Here is a 15952-nt window from a genome sequence, read left to right as displayed (position 1 = left end):
TTGTGGTTTGCAATAGAGGTATTGAGTGGCCATCCTGTTCAGTCCCTAGTCTACTTTCAGCATGCATCTCCCTTCCCTCGAGGGATCTCCAGTCAGATTTTACTTGGTGTTCCCTTCTCTATGTGGGATGACTTTCCCCCAGCATGTGAGGCCGGCTTCCAAGCTATGGAGCCAACCTTTTGGTATTATATACTACTATTCTTGGGTATTAGTCTCCTACTCTGTTGTTTTATATTCCATAGATGAGTGCAATCTTTCTATGTCTGTCCCTCTCTTTCTGGCTCATTTCACTTAGCATGATACTTTCCATGTTGATCCACTTATATGCAAAGTTCATGACTTTATCTTTTCGAACAGCTGCATAGTATTTCATTGTATAGATGTACCAAAGTTTCTTTAACCTGCCCTCTATTCTAGGGCATTCAGGTTTTTTCCAGATTCTGGCTATTATAAAATGTGCCACATGAACATATAAGTGCAGATGTCATTTCGACTATACTTTTTTGTTTCTCCAGGATATATTCCCAGAAGTGGTATTGCTGGATCAAATGTAAGCTCAATTTCTAATTTTTTGAGAGTCATCCACATTGTTTTCCAAAGGGGCTGTACCAGTCAGCATTCCCACCAGCAGTGTAGAAGGGTCCCTTTCTCCTCACATCCTCTCCAACAGTGGTTGCTTTTGTTCTTTTGGATGTGTGCCATTCTCTGTGGTGCGAGGTGGTATCTCATGGTTGTTTTGATCTGCATCTCTCTGATGATTAATGATGCAGAGCATTTTTTCATGTACCTTTTAGCCATTTGTATCTCTTCCTTGGAAAAGTTTCTGTTTATTTCTTCCGCCCATTTTCTGATGGGGTTGAATGTTTTCGTCTTGTAGAGTTCAACCAGTGCTTTATATACCCTTGATATTAATCCCTTATCAGATGGGTATTGGGTGAATAACCTTTCCCATTCTGTAGATTGCCTTTGTATTCGGGTCACTGTGTCTTTTTCGGTGCAGAAGCTTCTTAGTTTAATATAGTCCCATTTGTTTATCTCTGTTTCTACTTGATTGCTTCATTCCGTGTCATTTTTGAAGATACCTTTAGCTTTAATATCATGAAGGGTTTTGCCGACCTTGTTTTCAATGTACCTTAAGGATTATGGTGTGATGTTGAGGTCTTTAATCCATTTTGATCTGATTTTTGTGCATGGTGTCAGGTCAAGGTCTAAGCCCATTCTTTTGCATGTGGTTGTGGTAATGTATTATATCTTTAGGGGTTTTTAGAAATATCAGACTAGCAATGAGTGTAAACAGTTGGTAAGGGTTATCTTCTGTAGCACCTGGACATATTTGCTTGACTCTTTCACATAAACAGGATCAAAACTGCTCCCACAATTGTGTCTCTGAGTGTAACATTAATTAAGAAGATACAAAAACTTTTTTTGTTATTGAATAACTGTGATATATATAGTTACAAACTTGTTCTTGATTGAGTTTCAGTCATACAGTGTTCCAACACCCAAATCTTCACCAGTGCACATTTCCTGCCACCAATGTCCCCAGTTTCCCTCCATAGCCTGCCTCTTTGGCAGACGTGTGTGTGTGTGTGTGTGTGTGTGTGTGTGTGTGTGTGTGTGATACCTGGCAATGCACAGGGGTTATTCCTGGCTCATGCACTCAGGAGTATTACTCCTGGCAGTGCTCGGGGGAGCATATGGCATGCTGGGAATTGAACCAGGGTCAGCCTTGTGCAAGACCAATGCCCTACCTGTTGTGCTATCACTCCAGCCCTGACACATTTTTGTCTCTGTCTCTCATTTTCCTTTTGCAGTACTATTACTGAAAGGCTTTAATGCATAGAAAATATTCTTACTTTTTAGGTGAAATAGCTCTCTTAGGGGCTGGATACACTTGTCTTGCATGAGACCAATCAATTAGATTGTCAGGAATCCCATATTGTCACCTGAGCACCACCAAGATGAATTCTAAATATAGAGCCAGGAGTAACCCCTGAGCAAAGCTCTTGTGGCCCCAAAGCCAACAAAAAATATTTTAAACAAACCAAGATATATTTTCCAATATAGCTCCAACTGTGAGCTCATTCACATAATTCTAGAATGCTCAGAATAGGTAAAGCTATCCAGGATTCCCCACCCTTTTGTCAGGACATCAGTCTTTCTCAAGTAATTATGAAGTAGAATCGAGGTGTAACTCGATAGGCCAGACTGTCAGGCATGGTGATTTAAGAAAAGATAAGGAAGGGGGCTGGAGCAATAGCACAGCGAGTAGGGCATTTGCCTTGCACGCAGCCGACCCGGGTTCGATTCCCAGCATCCCATAGGGTCCCCTGAGCACTGCCAGGGGTAATTCCCGAGTGCAGAGCCAGGAGTAACCCCTGTGCATAACCGGTGTGACCCAAAAAGAAAAAAAAAAGGAAGGAAGAATAATTAATTCAAAATTATATAAGCACATCCATGCTCATTACAGTTTAGCACAATAACCAGGATATGGAAAATTTTCCACAGCAGTTAAATGGATAAAGGGTTTTTGGATTACTATGGAATACCATGCATTCATAAGAGAAGTCGAAGCAAGCAGTTCATCTTAGCATAGGTGAACCTGGAAAGTAATCATGTTAAGTTAAATAAGTCAGAAATGGAAGATGAGCAACCAGATAATATCAGTTATCTATGGCATGTAGATAAATAAAACAAGCAAATATATCATCTCAAATGGTACCAAACCCATAGACCTGGATTACAAAACTAAAAATACAAAGAAATCTGGAAGTCAGTGAGGGGGGATGATGGTATGAACTGCAAGTAGTGTGGGCCGTGCTAGAGGGTGCAGGTTCCTTGGCTGGGTGAGATAACTGTGTACATCAAAATCGTAAACATTAAAACAATTGTGAAGCAAAACAAAACAGTAGACTGGAACGTTGATGCTGGGTATGGTGCAGCAGCAGCATTTCAAATACATATACAAGGGAACATAGGCATTTGGAGTATTTCAGAATGGAACATTCTACCTCTTACTTTCATGAGACCTTGAGTAGAGCACTCTGTCCTCACTAATCTTACTCATTCAGAATTATAAATGGGAACTAAAGATTTCCATGCAGAATTGTAAATGGTAATAAAACATCATATGAGATTTAGCTGTCACATATCCAATTATCCATTACACCAAAGACTTTCTTAAAATCGTACTGTTATTTTATTAGAGGTTTGTACAGTCCATGTCTCTTATCCTGTTATTTTACTTGTGGAAAAGATAAAGTAAAAGACACTGTAGCACTGTCACACTATTGTTTCCTTGCTCATCGATTTGCTCAAGCAGGCACCAGTAACATTCCATTGTGAGACTTGTTTTTACTGCTTTTGGCATTACAAATATGCCATGGGTAGCTTGCCAGGCTCTGCCGTGCAGGCGGGATACTCTCAGCTTGCCGGGCTCTCTGAGAGGGAAGGAGGAATCGAACCACAGTTGGACGCATGCAAGACAAATGCCCTACCTGCTGTGCTATCACTCCATTCCAAGTGAAAGGCAAGAGAAATAAAAATGGAAAGCATATTTTCTAGATATGATTATTCTATTTGTGATACTGTCTTAATTCATCTAATTTTAACTCTGTCCTTCATTTGGATAGTTGACAGTTCAATTTCCTGCTTTGGACATTTTTTAATACATGAAAATCATTGACAAATAGGGGGAGGGCAAGAATAGGAACAAATATCTTTTTATGTATTTTTGTGTGGCCATTTTTTTGTGACTGTGTGTATGTGATTAAAAGCATACATATTAAATTCACTGTTAATATTTAGCTTAAAAAATATATGTCCTTGGAAAGTATAGTGCTAAGTGAAATTAGTTAGAAAGAGAGGGACAGATATGGGACTAGAGTGATAGCACAGCAGGCAGGGCGTTTGCCTTGCTGGAGACCGACCCAGATTCAATTCTCCGCATCCCATATGGTCTCTGGAGCACTGCCAGGGGTAATTCCTGAGTGCATGAGCCAAGAATGACCCCTGTGCATTGCCGAGTGTGACCCAATAAAGAAAAAAAAAAAAGAGAGAGAGAGAGGGAGAGGGACAGACATAGAATGACTTGTACTCATTTGTGGAATATAAAGTAACATAATAGGAGACTAACACCTAAGGACAGTAGAGATTAGGGCCACCATGACTTGGAAGCTGGACTCACATGCTGGGGGAAAAGGCAGCCGGGAAAGAGAAGGGACCACTAAGTAAATGATGGTTGGAGGACTCACTGGGGATGAGAGATGTGTGCTGAAAGTAGATAAAGGACCAAACATGATGGCCTCTTAATACCTGTATTGCAAACTATAACATCCAAAAGGAGAGAGAGAGTAAGAGAGAATGTGTCTTCCACAGAGGCAGAGGGTGGGAAGGGGTGGAGGTGGCAAGAGGGATACTGGGAACATTGGTGGTGGAGAACAGGCACTAGTGGAGGGATGGGTGCTCGATCATTGTATGACTAAAATGTAATCATGAAGGTTTGTAAGTCTGTAACTGTATTTTACAGTGATTTAATAAAAAAATTAATACATAGAAGAATAAATGTTTTAAAATTTTCAACATAGTATATGGGTGTGGCTAAACGGATTGTGGAACCAAATTAAATTTAAAAATTACGTCTAAATATTTTAAAAATTATGAGTAAACTTTTAGGTATTCAGAGATTAAAATATGGGAAAAGGAAGGTAATATTTGTGTAGTTTTTAGAATGTTAGAGTTTTGCATTTAGAGTTGTTCCCTCTAATACCTCTACCAATATCATATCTAATTTTATTGGTAGGTTATTAATATCAAAGTCTAACATGCTTCTGATAGACATATATTACATATATACATATATGTGTCTGTGTCTGTGTATTATATACACAAGCATATATGTAAACTTGTGAGTTGATTTTATATATATGCTTGTGAGTTGATTCTGATAATATAAGATACACCTTAAAAATTCTAGATTCACATATCTTAGAAAATTTCAAACTGCATATACAGGAAAAAATAATAAATCTATTAATTTTCATGCCCTCAGTTTTGGGAAGAGAACAGACCTGATTTTATGAACATCCAGCTGTATCTCAGTCGAACAGATGGACTTCAGGTATGTGTTAGATGTCACTGTGAAGTAATATGCCACTTGATAATAGAAGGTCTACAGTGAGGGCTAAGCCACTGTTAGTTCCTCTGGTGGCTTGAAGGAAAGTTTGTTGCAGAAAAGTCATACAGAGAGTATTCAGAAAGCTCCTGGCTTGTTTCTGAAGCCAGGAAGGTATGCTTTTTGTTTGTTCTCATAGGGGACTGGAGCAGACCTTTCTCAGTTCATCTCTTGCTCTTCTTGGCTATTGATTGCCTCAAGCTCTTTACTTCTATATGTGTGTTATCAACACACAATCAAGCAACAGTCTTATAATTGTTGATTAAGGAAAGATCATATAGAATTATGTTTATTTTCATTCTAAACAAACTAAAATGCATTTTTCCACAATTTTCTAGATTGTATGCAAAGCATTTCACCTGCATGAGTTCATGTAATTCAACAGATTCAAATGTTAGCTATAACTACTGGTTATTGTTATCTTCATATCACAGATGAAAACTGATACTTCCAAATAGCATTTGAAAACTGGAAAAAATATCTAAATCTGGGCATGAATGCTCTCATATATTTTATTGTAGTATTTTCTACTATATATGTCCTACAATACTTCGGCTACAAAGAAGAGTAACTTTTAGCTTCCTAAGAAGTAATTAAACCCAATTTCACTCAGACTTCTACCTATTTTACATGTATCTCATACTGTTTCCATGATATAAGTCAATATCATAAGTCTTCATTGTAATTGAGGCAAAGGACATTGATTACAATTCATTGTAATTTTTTATGCTTGGGATTTCAGACATTTTCCCCTGCCTGAGTAAAAAGAATTTTTTCATTCTGACTCTGTATTATGATTCAAATAGAGTAATCTCAAACACCAACGCATAACAAACTATTTGTTGCCCAAATGCACATTTTGGGCTCTTCTCCCTTAGGTTGTCTGAAGTAGGTTCATCTCCTTGGATTTATAATAAAACTTTGTAGTATTTTACTAATATAATGAGCAAATATGGTAAAAAAAATTAACGAAGGGGTTGGAGAAGGTAGTCCAGTGAGTAAGGTGCTCATGCTGCATGAGGCCAAACCACATTTGATCCTTGGCTACAAATCCATTCCCTTAAGTACTCCCAGAGGCTCACACCCACCAATGCTCAGTCAGGAGTGACCCCTGAGCACTGCAAGTCATTTCTCCAAATAAAAACAAAGTCTATTCTTCAATAAAGAATAAAAAATAAATTACATTTCAAAAACTAAATTATATTTGTATAATGCGATCTCTTGCCCACACGCCTAGCTGTCTTCCCCGGGGCCCCTCGGAGGGGATGGGCTCCAGCTTCCCTCCCCACCCCGAGCAGAGCTCCCGGCAACCGAAGACCACCGGAACCTAGCTACATCCATGCTGGAGGCCCCTCTCTACACGTTCGGGCAGGCCTGATGCATGAAGTTACCAGCAAAGGAACCCAGGTGTGTGTAATCCCATCAACGGCCAACATCCAGAGACTTAAAAGCAAGCTCCCAGAAGCACGCGGCTGCTTCAAGGTGACTTTGCAATATCTTGTAGTCTACTTCTCCCTCTGGGAGAAACTGGCAATCTTCTGAGAGTTTCCTGCCCACATGGGACAGCCTTGCAAGCTTCCCATGGTGTATTCATATGCTAAATCCAGTGACAAGCTGGATCTCATTCCCCTAACTCTGAAAGAGCCCCCAGTGCAACATCATAGGGAGGGCCGAGTCGAGATAGACTACTAAGATCTCAGGGGAAGGACGAAATGAGATGTTACTGAGCCCACCCAAGAAATCGGTGATTAACAGGATTTCGTGATCGTGATCGTGATAATGCACCTGCTTTTCGGTTTGCCACTTAGAGTGCATTCCTTGTCTTACTATTCGTTTGTTATAAAGTAAAGCAACTTGGATTGTGCTTTAAGCCCATGATCTCTCTTGAACACATATCTGGCTGGCTTCTGCAGTGTCCTTGCTTGCTCATTTCCACTCTAGAGAAGCGAGCCTTCTCTCTGGAACACATACTTCTTTCTTTATCTCCCCTCACATCCTTGCTAAATAAGTTTTTTAAAAAAGCAGTCTTGCTTCACAAGTAAATGAATTAAGCAACTGACTAAAAATTAGAGTGCCTGTCATTTGTTTATGACTAGAATTCCATTCAAGAAGATGGATTTTAGAAGGAAAGAAGGAAATAATGCTTCTAAGTGACTGTACACTATAGGTTACCACTTCACATGTGTATTTTTTAGCTTTTTGGTAAGGAATTAGGTCCGGGCAGAAATCACAATCACGAAATCCCATTGATCATCGAGTTGCTTGAGTGGTCTTAGTAACCTCTCCATTCGTCCTATCCCTGAGATTTTAGAAGCCTCTCTCTTCTCGGTCTTCCCAGCGGTGCCACATTGGAGGCTCTTTCAGGGTCAGCGGAATGAGATTAAGCTGGTTACTGGCTTTGGCATATGGATACACCATGGGAAGCTTGCGAGGCTGTCCCATGTGTGCAGGAAGCTCTCAGTAGCTTGCTAGTTTCTCCCAGAGGGAAAGATAGGTTATAAGATATTGCACGGCTGCAAAGCAGCCTCAAGCTTCTGGAAGCTTGCTTTTAAGTCTCTGGATGTTGGCCGTTGATGGGATTAAACACACCTGGGTTCCTCTGCCAGTACCTTTATGCATCAGGCTTTTCCGAACGTGTGGAGAGGGGCCTTGAGCATGGCTGTGGCTAGGTTCCGGTGGTCTTTGGCCGCCAGGAGCTCTGCTCAGGGCGGGGTGGGAAGCCTGAGCCCATCCCCTCCGAGGGGCCCTGGGGAAGACAGCCAGGCATGTGGGCAAGAGACTCTGCGGGCAGAGACTCTCTGCAGGCAGAAATTATGTCAGATAAAAAATCTTGTTTGCCTAACTTGCTGTCATATAAAATGTAGTATTTTCTTTTTAAAAGAAGATAATTGGAGATAAATATCAAGCACTGAATTCAAGACTTTTTATCGGACGTCCTCAATGGAAACTTCTATTTGATGAAGTAGCAAAATGTAATAGAGGGTAAGTACTTTGCCTCTAAAAATTTGGCATGTGGATATTGATCAAAATAAAGTATTCCTCAGTCATTTAATAAATCTTTAAAATAATTTAAAATGTTTTTTCAAATTATAAAATCAGAAGCACGTCACTGTCACAGGAGGAAGCAACAAAGGTGTAATTTCTACTTCTCTGTAGTTGAAACAAAATTTGGCCTACAAATGATGCATAAAAGATGAACAAGATAATCCTACCTGCATTTATATGTTCTACCTGCATTTAAATTTTTATAGACTTATATTTTCATTGGTATTTAGATTCACAATGTATACTATGTGATAATTGAGAGGAAATTGAAATTATGTGTGCAAAGGAATGAGCTCTACAAATAATGTTACATCTTTTGCTGCAGTCATTCATCTTATTTTAGTTGTGATAATATTGCCACATTTGGATTTCGTTTTGCCCCACAAACTTATTCTTTTTTAATGATATTTAACTGACCACTGAATAACTTTGATCAATTCTCATGGCTTAGTGTTGAACATTTTTTAGTTTTTCTTTTGTTTTTGCTCAGTTTGGAAGCAAATCTGAAAAGAGAAGTTCAATTAGAAAAGTATTAATAAGAATCATTAATTTCTTTGATTAGTTCTCAAGAACCATAATGTTCTGTTCATGATTTAGAGGGATTTTTTATGTTTGTATTTTTCTAAATTATATTATATACATTGTTCATTTTCTTTTAAAGTTAAATATGATTTCCAGAAGAGCATTATTCTAAGTAGAAAGACTGGGAATCTTATTTATTATATTCTTATTGGAGAAATACCATGCTTACTATACATGCTGGGAGGTTGTTATTTGTATATTAAAATATAAGTAACTTGTTAGCAAAAATTTAGATATATTCTAAATATTACTTTGTAAGTTATCCAATATTTAATAATCTGTCAGGAAATTATTTTACAACTAATCAACTAATATTTTAAATTAACTGAATGTACATATTATATAACGGGAAATGCTAGCTCTACCTTTATGTGCCCTTTGAATCCCCTACTCTGGGATCAGGGTGAAAAATGTTTGATATCATTTTTGTATTTCACTTTCTCGTGGTGCTTTAAACACAGTACAAATTCAGAGCTCCAGATCTGGTTTCTCACATTTGCTCCTGCGGCCTTTAGTAAGGTCACTCAGATCTTCTAGGACATGGTCAAGAAGAAATAATGTACCAGGAGTGCATAAATTATCATTAAGTATTATTCCACCCTTGCAAATCTTTCTGGAAAAATGAGTATATGGCATAATGGGGAAATTTTCATGTATTATTGAATATTTATGGAATTAGTTCCCAACTTCTGGCATCTAAATCAAATTTTATAAGTAAATCTCAGGAAGATTATTGAAATGTGATAACCTTCTACATATTAGTATTGCACATGGACTGAAAAGATTAATTATGCAGCGTAAAAATTAGTATGATGGGGCCAGAGGGATAATACAGGAATAGTTCAAGTCATCTGCCTTGTATGCAGCCATTCCAGTTCAATTTGCAGCACCATATATAAGGTTCCCTTTGTATGAGAGGGAGTGATAAGAGCCAAGACTATATCATGAGCACCACCAGTGTCTCCCTAACTCATCATCCATCACCTCAAAAATGAGGAGGCTCTAATTAAGGTAGTAAAAGTAACAATGAGGAATTTCTGAAGTTACACAAATATGTCTTAGATGTATACTGATTAACAACTGAAAAACAGATAAAATTGTAAAAATGTAAAATGAAAAATAATTATGTGTGGTTGATTTTAAAATAATTATTTTTAAAAATTATTTTAAGAATAAGCTTTAAGAAATCATCAACAGTTGAGAAACTGAAGCATATCCATCTAATGAAAAATAAGAAAATAATGATGTCCGACTGCCAAAATACATTATTGACAGAAAGTATATATAAATAAGTGAAATGATTTATTTCCCTCTAATTTTAATAAAACCTGTACTGTAAACTTTGATGGTATGAATATAATATTTCAAAGTACTTCTAAAATATTTCAGAAACTCTCAGAATAGTCAAAGCCATCCTTATTTTAAAAAGATGGAATACATTGTATTCCCAGACTTTATAATTTGTTGCAAAGTTCTAAGAATGAAAAATACATGGTATTGAACCCAAGATAAATCCTTAGATCAATAAAGAATAACTAAGAGTTCAGAGGTAAACCCATACATGTATGTGCGGTCAGTGCATGACAAATAGGGCTAGTGCATGAGATGAACCAAGGAGAGCCTCTTCTCCCTGAGGTGCTGGGTTAACTGGAGACCCATATGCAGAACAATAAAACTACACCATTTCTCATGTTGAACAGAAATGTTAATTTAAAAGAGAATCAAGACTTTGTATTAAATCTTTCTACAAATTATACTGATAATAACATAGGAAAGATGCTGCCAGATTTTAACCAGAGGAGTTTTTAGGGTTTTTTTCAGTTTTGGCAAACAAAACAAGAGCAGACATAAATAAAAGGTACTACATCAAGCAAAAACCTTTATTCACTGTGAAAGTAAAGAGATACAAATGGGGGCTGGAAAGATAGCACAGCTGGTAGGACGTTTGCCTTGCACGCAGCAGACCTGGGTTCGATTCCCAGCATCCCATATGGTCACCCAAGCACCACCAGGAGTAATTCCTGAATGCATGAGTTAGGAGTAACCCCTGTGCATCACTGGGTGTGACCCAAAAAGCAAAAAAAAAAAAAAAAGAGAGAGAGATACAAATGAAGAAATACCACACTGGCTGGGGAAAGACAATACATCAGACTGCAGCAAGGGTATATATTTTCAGGGTATATATATTCAGAATATATAAAGTGTTCCCATGCTCACAAGACAACAAACAAGCCTATGATGATGAGAGATGATACATTTTATCAAAGACAGACACTTCCTCAAATGTAATGATAGACATTTCCTCAAAAGTAAATAAATCAAATATATATATATAAAAATATTATCTTCACTGATTTTTCTCTTCACTTATTTGCAATTGTTTAAATGCAGTTCAAAATGGCAATAAGGTATTATGTCACAACACTCATCCCAAAAAGTTCAGAAAAAATAAGTGTTGGTGGAAATGTGACAAAAAGTAAAAAAAATGAGGAAGAAATGCTGAGTTATGGTAGTATTTGGTTAAGCATTTTTGGAAAATGATTTGGAGACTTTGCAAAAAGTTAAAAGCAATTTTCATGTCAGTTTCAACTGATAGAATTCAACATATTATGGAGTTTCTATTACATGTTCTAGTAAAAACTGGAGAATAATGTTGAATTCTTTAATTATGATTCTTATTTTATCTGCATTTTCAGATTATAATTTTTGGTTTAGTACATACTATAGTTCTTTTGTAGCTCTTTGTTGCAGTGTTTAGTATTTAATGATTCATTTTATTATTATTTAATTCATTTATAAAGCCTAGAATAAAAATATTTTTCATCTCTGAGATACAACTGATAACATATTGTACACATTTAAGGTATATGATACAATGGCAATATATATATATGTGTGTATGTGTGTATGTATGTATATATATCACAGAATGATCATCCCAATAAAGTTAGTTAACACATAACATATATCATGTGTATGTTGTAAGCATATTTAAGATCTGTTAACAGTTTTAAAATATACAGTCTTGTTAATTATATTTGCCATGTACTATAACACTGCCTATTACATTCTCTGAACTCACTAATATTTTAACAGAGAGTTTGAACTTGTCACCAGCCATGCACTAAGTCCCTTTCAAACTGCCTGTCTGTGCCTCTTCCCATGATTTTGTAATTTTTTGTTTCCACAAGTTAGATCATAAAGTGTTTATCTGTAATGAAGATACTCTGTATCTTCATTCAGAGTAATGCCCTCGTGTCATTGATGTTGTTGAGAGCAGGATAAAGTCCTTATTGTAACTGGAGAGTGATACTCCACATTATTATATATATATCAGCATTGTGGTAAGTCATGGTTCTATAAGTCCACATGTAACTATGTAATATCTCACATATTATCTTTGTTAATTCATTATTTGTTGATGATAGCTTACATTACTTCTTTGGCTTGCCTACTATAATTAGTATGACGAACAAGGTAATGATGTCATCTCTGACTGATTGTAACCAATAGGCTTTCTGGATCTTAGGCTAGTCCTATTTTGTTGTTGTTTTGGGGCAACATTGAGCAGTGCTCTGGGTTTGCTCCTGGCTTCGTGTTCAAGGATCAGTCCAGTGGTACTCAGAGAACCATATGTGGTGCTGGAAATTGAACCCAGTGCCTTACCTCTGCGCCCTTTTTCCAACCCTTAGTCCTATGTTTAATTTAATTTTTAGGAACTACCATATTTGGTACAAATGATCAAAAAATATTTCCTTAGATGAAAGTGTGTGAAGATTGTTGTATCTCACCCTGGAGCCATTAAGTCCTTATATAAGAGATTACTAGCATGTGTTAAGACAGCTTAAGCCTTTTGTGTTAATATTTTCTAATCGAGATTGGTGGCCTTTTACTTTAAATCCTATTTGATGTGGTGTGCTATCCTGGTTATCAGTGATTAATATTACTAAGTTTAAATATGCTTTTTGATGATTCTGATGCTGAACACCTGATATCCGTCTGTATTTCTTCTATGGAAAAAATAGTGTATGTGTGTATGCATGTATGTGTGTGTGTGTGCTCCTGGGCCACCCCAGAGGTGCTCTGGGTTTGCGCCTGACTCTGCCCCTGGACTCACTCCTGGATGAGCACTCCGTGTGCTGCTCGAGAGAAACCTGGCGTAGCATGCAGAACAAGCCCCTCCCCAAGTGCCGTCTCCCCAGACCCTTCTGAAGAACAAACGTTATTCAAATCTTGTCCCCATTGTTTAGTTAGGCTGCTGTGTCTTTTCTCATTTTGACTTTTGGGAATATGAACTATTTACAACTTGTCTTAAATGCTGGGATTGTTAATCTTCATAGTTATTTGTCCAAGTGTGTGTGGTTTGCTCTCACATGTAACTAGATCTTACTCTGCCACCAGCTTGAAGATCTTCGTCTACAACCTGCACACCTCTTTGTATTCCCCTTCTTCTGCATTGTTTGCACCACAAATTCCAAGAACTTTAATTCTCATGAGCTCCATTCTTTTTTGCTTCAGCCCCATAAGACTGCTAACCCTCATAAACATTTGCTTCTCTCAGCAGCCCAGGCCACCTTTCAGGAATCGGCTGATTGCCCGTACCCGCTGTGGTACCTTCTTCCGACTCCTCTCAGGGGTCACACAAAGATCTGTGCTGCTTACTATCCAGTATCTCAAAATACTGGTTTGCATATATTTTCCCATAGATTTTTAATGCAGAAAGTCCCACATAACTATGAATGGGTGCAAATGAAAGTTCCATTTTGTAGTTCTGTTTCATTTATTTATTCTTTAGTCCTCCTGATCTCCATCCCTCCTGGAGTGGTGCAGGGGGTCAGGGTGTCTAGAGGTGAAAGGGCTATTCTCCATGATGTGGGCCAACAAGGCCAGCACCTCCGTGCTCAATTTTGGATGTAGTACTGCTGAGACCCATGGTCTTCGAGTGTCTCACCCAGTGTTTATGTGGTGCCAAAAATCAAACTGGGTTGGCAATTTAATGCAAGACATGTACTCTTTACACTCTCTCCTCTCTCTCTGAATCTTCTTAACCTTTATACTCTGTCAAAATTTACTATTCTATTAAAATTAAATTCTGTTTAAATGTTAAAGGCTTACAAAGGCTTATATAAAATCATTTTCTAGTATTTGTCATAAAACTTTGGTGCCCACTTGGTGGACTGATTATTCCATTTTCAGCACCAATTATTGTCACTTATAAGAGCAGAGTGTACTTATGATGTAAATTGCAAATCATTACTTTCTAGGAATAATTGATGAAAACCAGCAAACTTTGGTGTGTGTCAGGAGTGATATAATGTGAAATATTAGTCATTATCCAAGATTCATTTAGCCTATTTGTTCAGGATATGTAAAATTTATCAAAATTTTATGTGAGGAAATAATAAAACCTTCTTAGCATTTGTTGCAGGTGTTTAGTGATTTATTAAAAAAGAAAATGCATTCAGGTTTGGACTCTGAATTTCCACATAGAGTTAAGTTAGTCAAAATTGTTCTTCAATTTTGGTAAAAGCTTCTGTTTCTCTTCTCATTAATTGCTGACATGTAAGTCAATGAAATATTAAGAAAAACTGTGTGTGAAACTTCTAGTAGAGAAGAGTTAGCCTGATCCAGAGAGATGCCCGAGATCAGTAGCTGCTGTTGATTAGGTTAATAAACACACCACCGCATGTGGTAGAAAGACTCCAGCTAACTGCTGTTCTATAGAGAGTATATATGAGCTTCTACTTACATCATTTGAATTATGGTATAGAAGTATGGGGTATACCAAAGCTTTTCTGATAGTTTTATATTAAATAATTGGAAATATTTTAATATGTAAGGTTGCAAGAAATTTACTTCTTTAATACTTTTACATGTACATTTGGTATACCTTGTTAAAATGCTAGATAATTATCTACCTAAATATCCATTTTCTTTCTCTCTTTTCTTAGGAAAACAATTGGTGTTTTTTGCTGTGGACCCAGTTCCATTTCCAAGATTCTTCATAAACTGAGTAACCGTAGCAACTCATATGGGACAAAATTTGAATACAATAAAGAATCTTTCAGCTGAACACAGTTGAGATGAACCATAACTCTACAGAGGAAATGAGTGCAATTGCTAAGACTTAAAGCTCAGCCAAATCTAACAGCTGTGTCATGCCAAAGAATAGCAAACTTTTCTGAAATATGATTATTTAAACTGAGAATGTGTCACAGGACAGGTCCCATTGCATCTTTAATCTGAAAGCCAAAGAACCCTGAAGAATATTTCATATGATGATTCCAATGTTCAGATTGAGAGAGAACTATAGATGCACATTGTTGATTTTTATTTCAGATGCAAGAAAGAAGTGAGAGCACCCTTGCCCCTGTGGGAATGTGAGCCTTCTTCCTCTTGAAATTGTTTTTGGCTGCACAAATGGAAGGCTGATCAAAATTAAAAATTGAAACTCCAAATTGCATTTTCTACATGCCGATAGAGTAGGCTTGATTTGGATAAATTCCAAGCTAATGTATTAAATGTTGGAAAGTAGAGCACAGGACTCTGAATTGATACGGGTAGTTTGTGTCAATATCTAATCTTCCTCACTACTGATGCAGGCACCTTTATTTGACATCTATAGGTCTTAAGCTTAATGGATATTATTTTGCAAATGTTATATAGTATCTATTTTTATATTTTTATTCTTTTCTATCTGTCTAGGAAAATTTGCCCTCCTTTGGCATGCATTAGACACAATGATTTAATTTAACCTGTTCACACATGATTTTAACCTATTATTGCATAATATAGAGCAAAATGTTATTATGATTTATAAAGAAATTTATAGTCAATAGACTTTTACATGTTTGTTTACTTATACATTTTTACCAATGGCATAGTAGTTTCCAATTTTAGCTTCTTGGTATTTTGTTTCATTTACATATTTAGACCAAAGACATTGTATCTGTCAGGGTCAGAGATACCTGATCTCTCCTGTCTATCATGTGTTGATTGGCTCGTGCTGGAGGGATTGGAAATACAGTCACATTTTCAGTTGGAAACATGTATTTTGCTATCACCACGAGAGTAAATCATTCACTGATTATTCAAAATTAATTTTGTATTCAAGAATATATTGTTGCACTCTTGATATTTGTAGTTCCAATA

The 15952-nt window shown here is 37.0% G+C and overlaps 1 protein-coding gene across 2 annotated transcripts in view; it reads left to right on the top strand.

The window, feature by feature from the left end:
* NOX4 (NADPH oxidase 4) overlaps window positions 1-15186 on the top strand; it is a 203377-nt gene extending 188191 nt beyond the window's left edge. For both annotated transcript variants that reach the window (XM_055143267.1, XM_055143273.1), the window contains exons 16-18: window positions 5051-5119; window positions 8055-8155; window positions 14752-15186. In XM_055143267.1, coding sequence (XP_054999242.1) covers window positions 5051-5119; window positions 8055-8155; window positions 14752-14872 — 291 coding nt within the window. In that variant the 3' untranslated portion in view covers window positions 14873-15186. The remainder of the gene's footprint in view (window positions 1-5050; window positions 5120-8054; window positions 8156-14751) is intronic.
* Window positions 15187-15952: the final 766 nt, after the last annotated feature.

This window comes from Sorex araneus, chromosome 1 (genome assembly GCF_027595985.1).
Source record: "Sorex araneus isolate mSorAra2 chromosome 1, mSorAra2.pri, whole genome shotgun sequence".
NCBI lineage: Eukaryota > Metazoa > Chordata > Mammalia > Eulipotyphla > Soricidae > Sorex > Sorex araneus.
The sequence above is the reverse complement of the archived record's forward strand: the minus strand, read 5'-3'. Positions and strand labels throughout refer to the sequence as shown.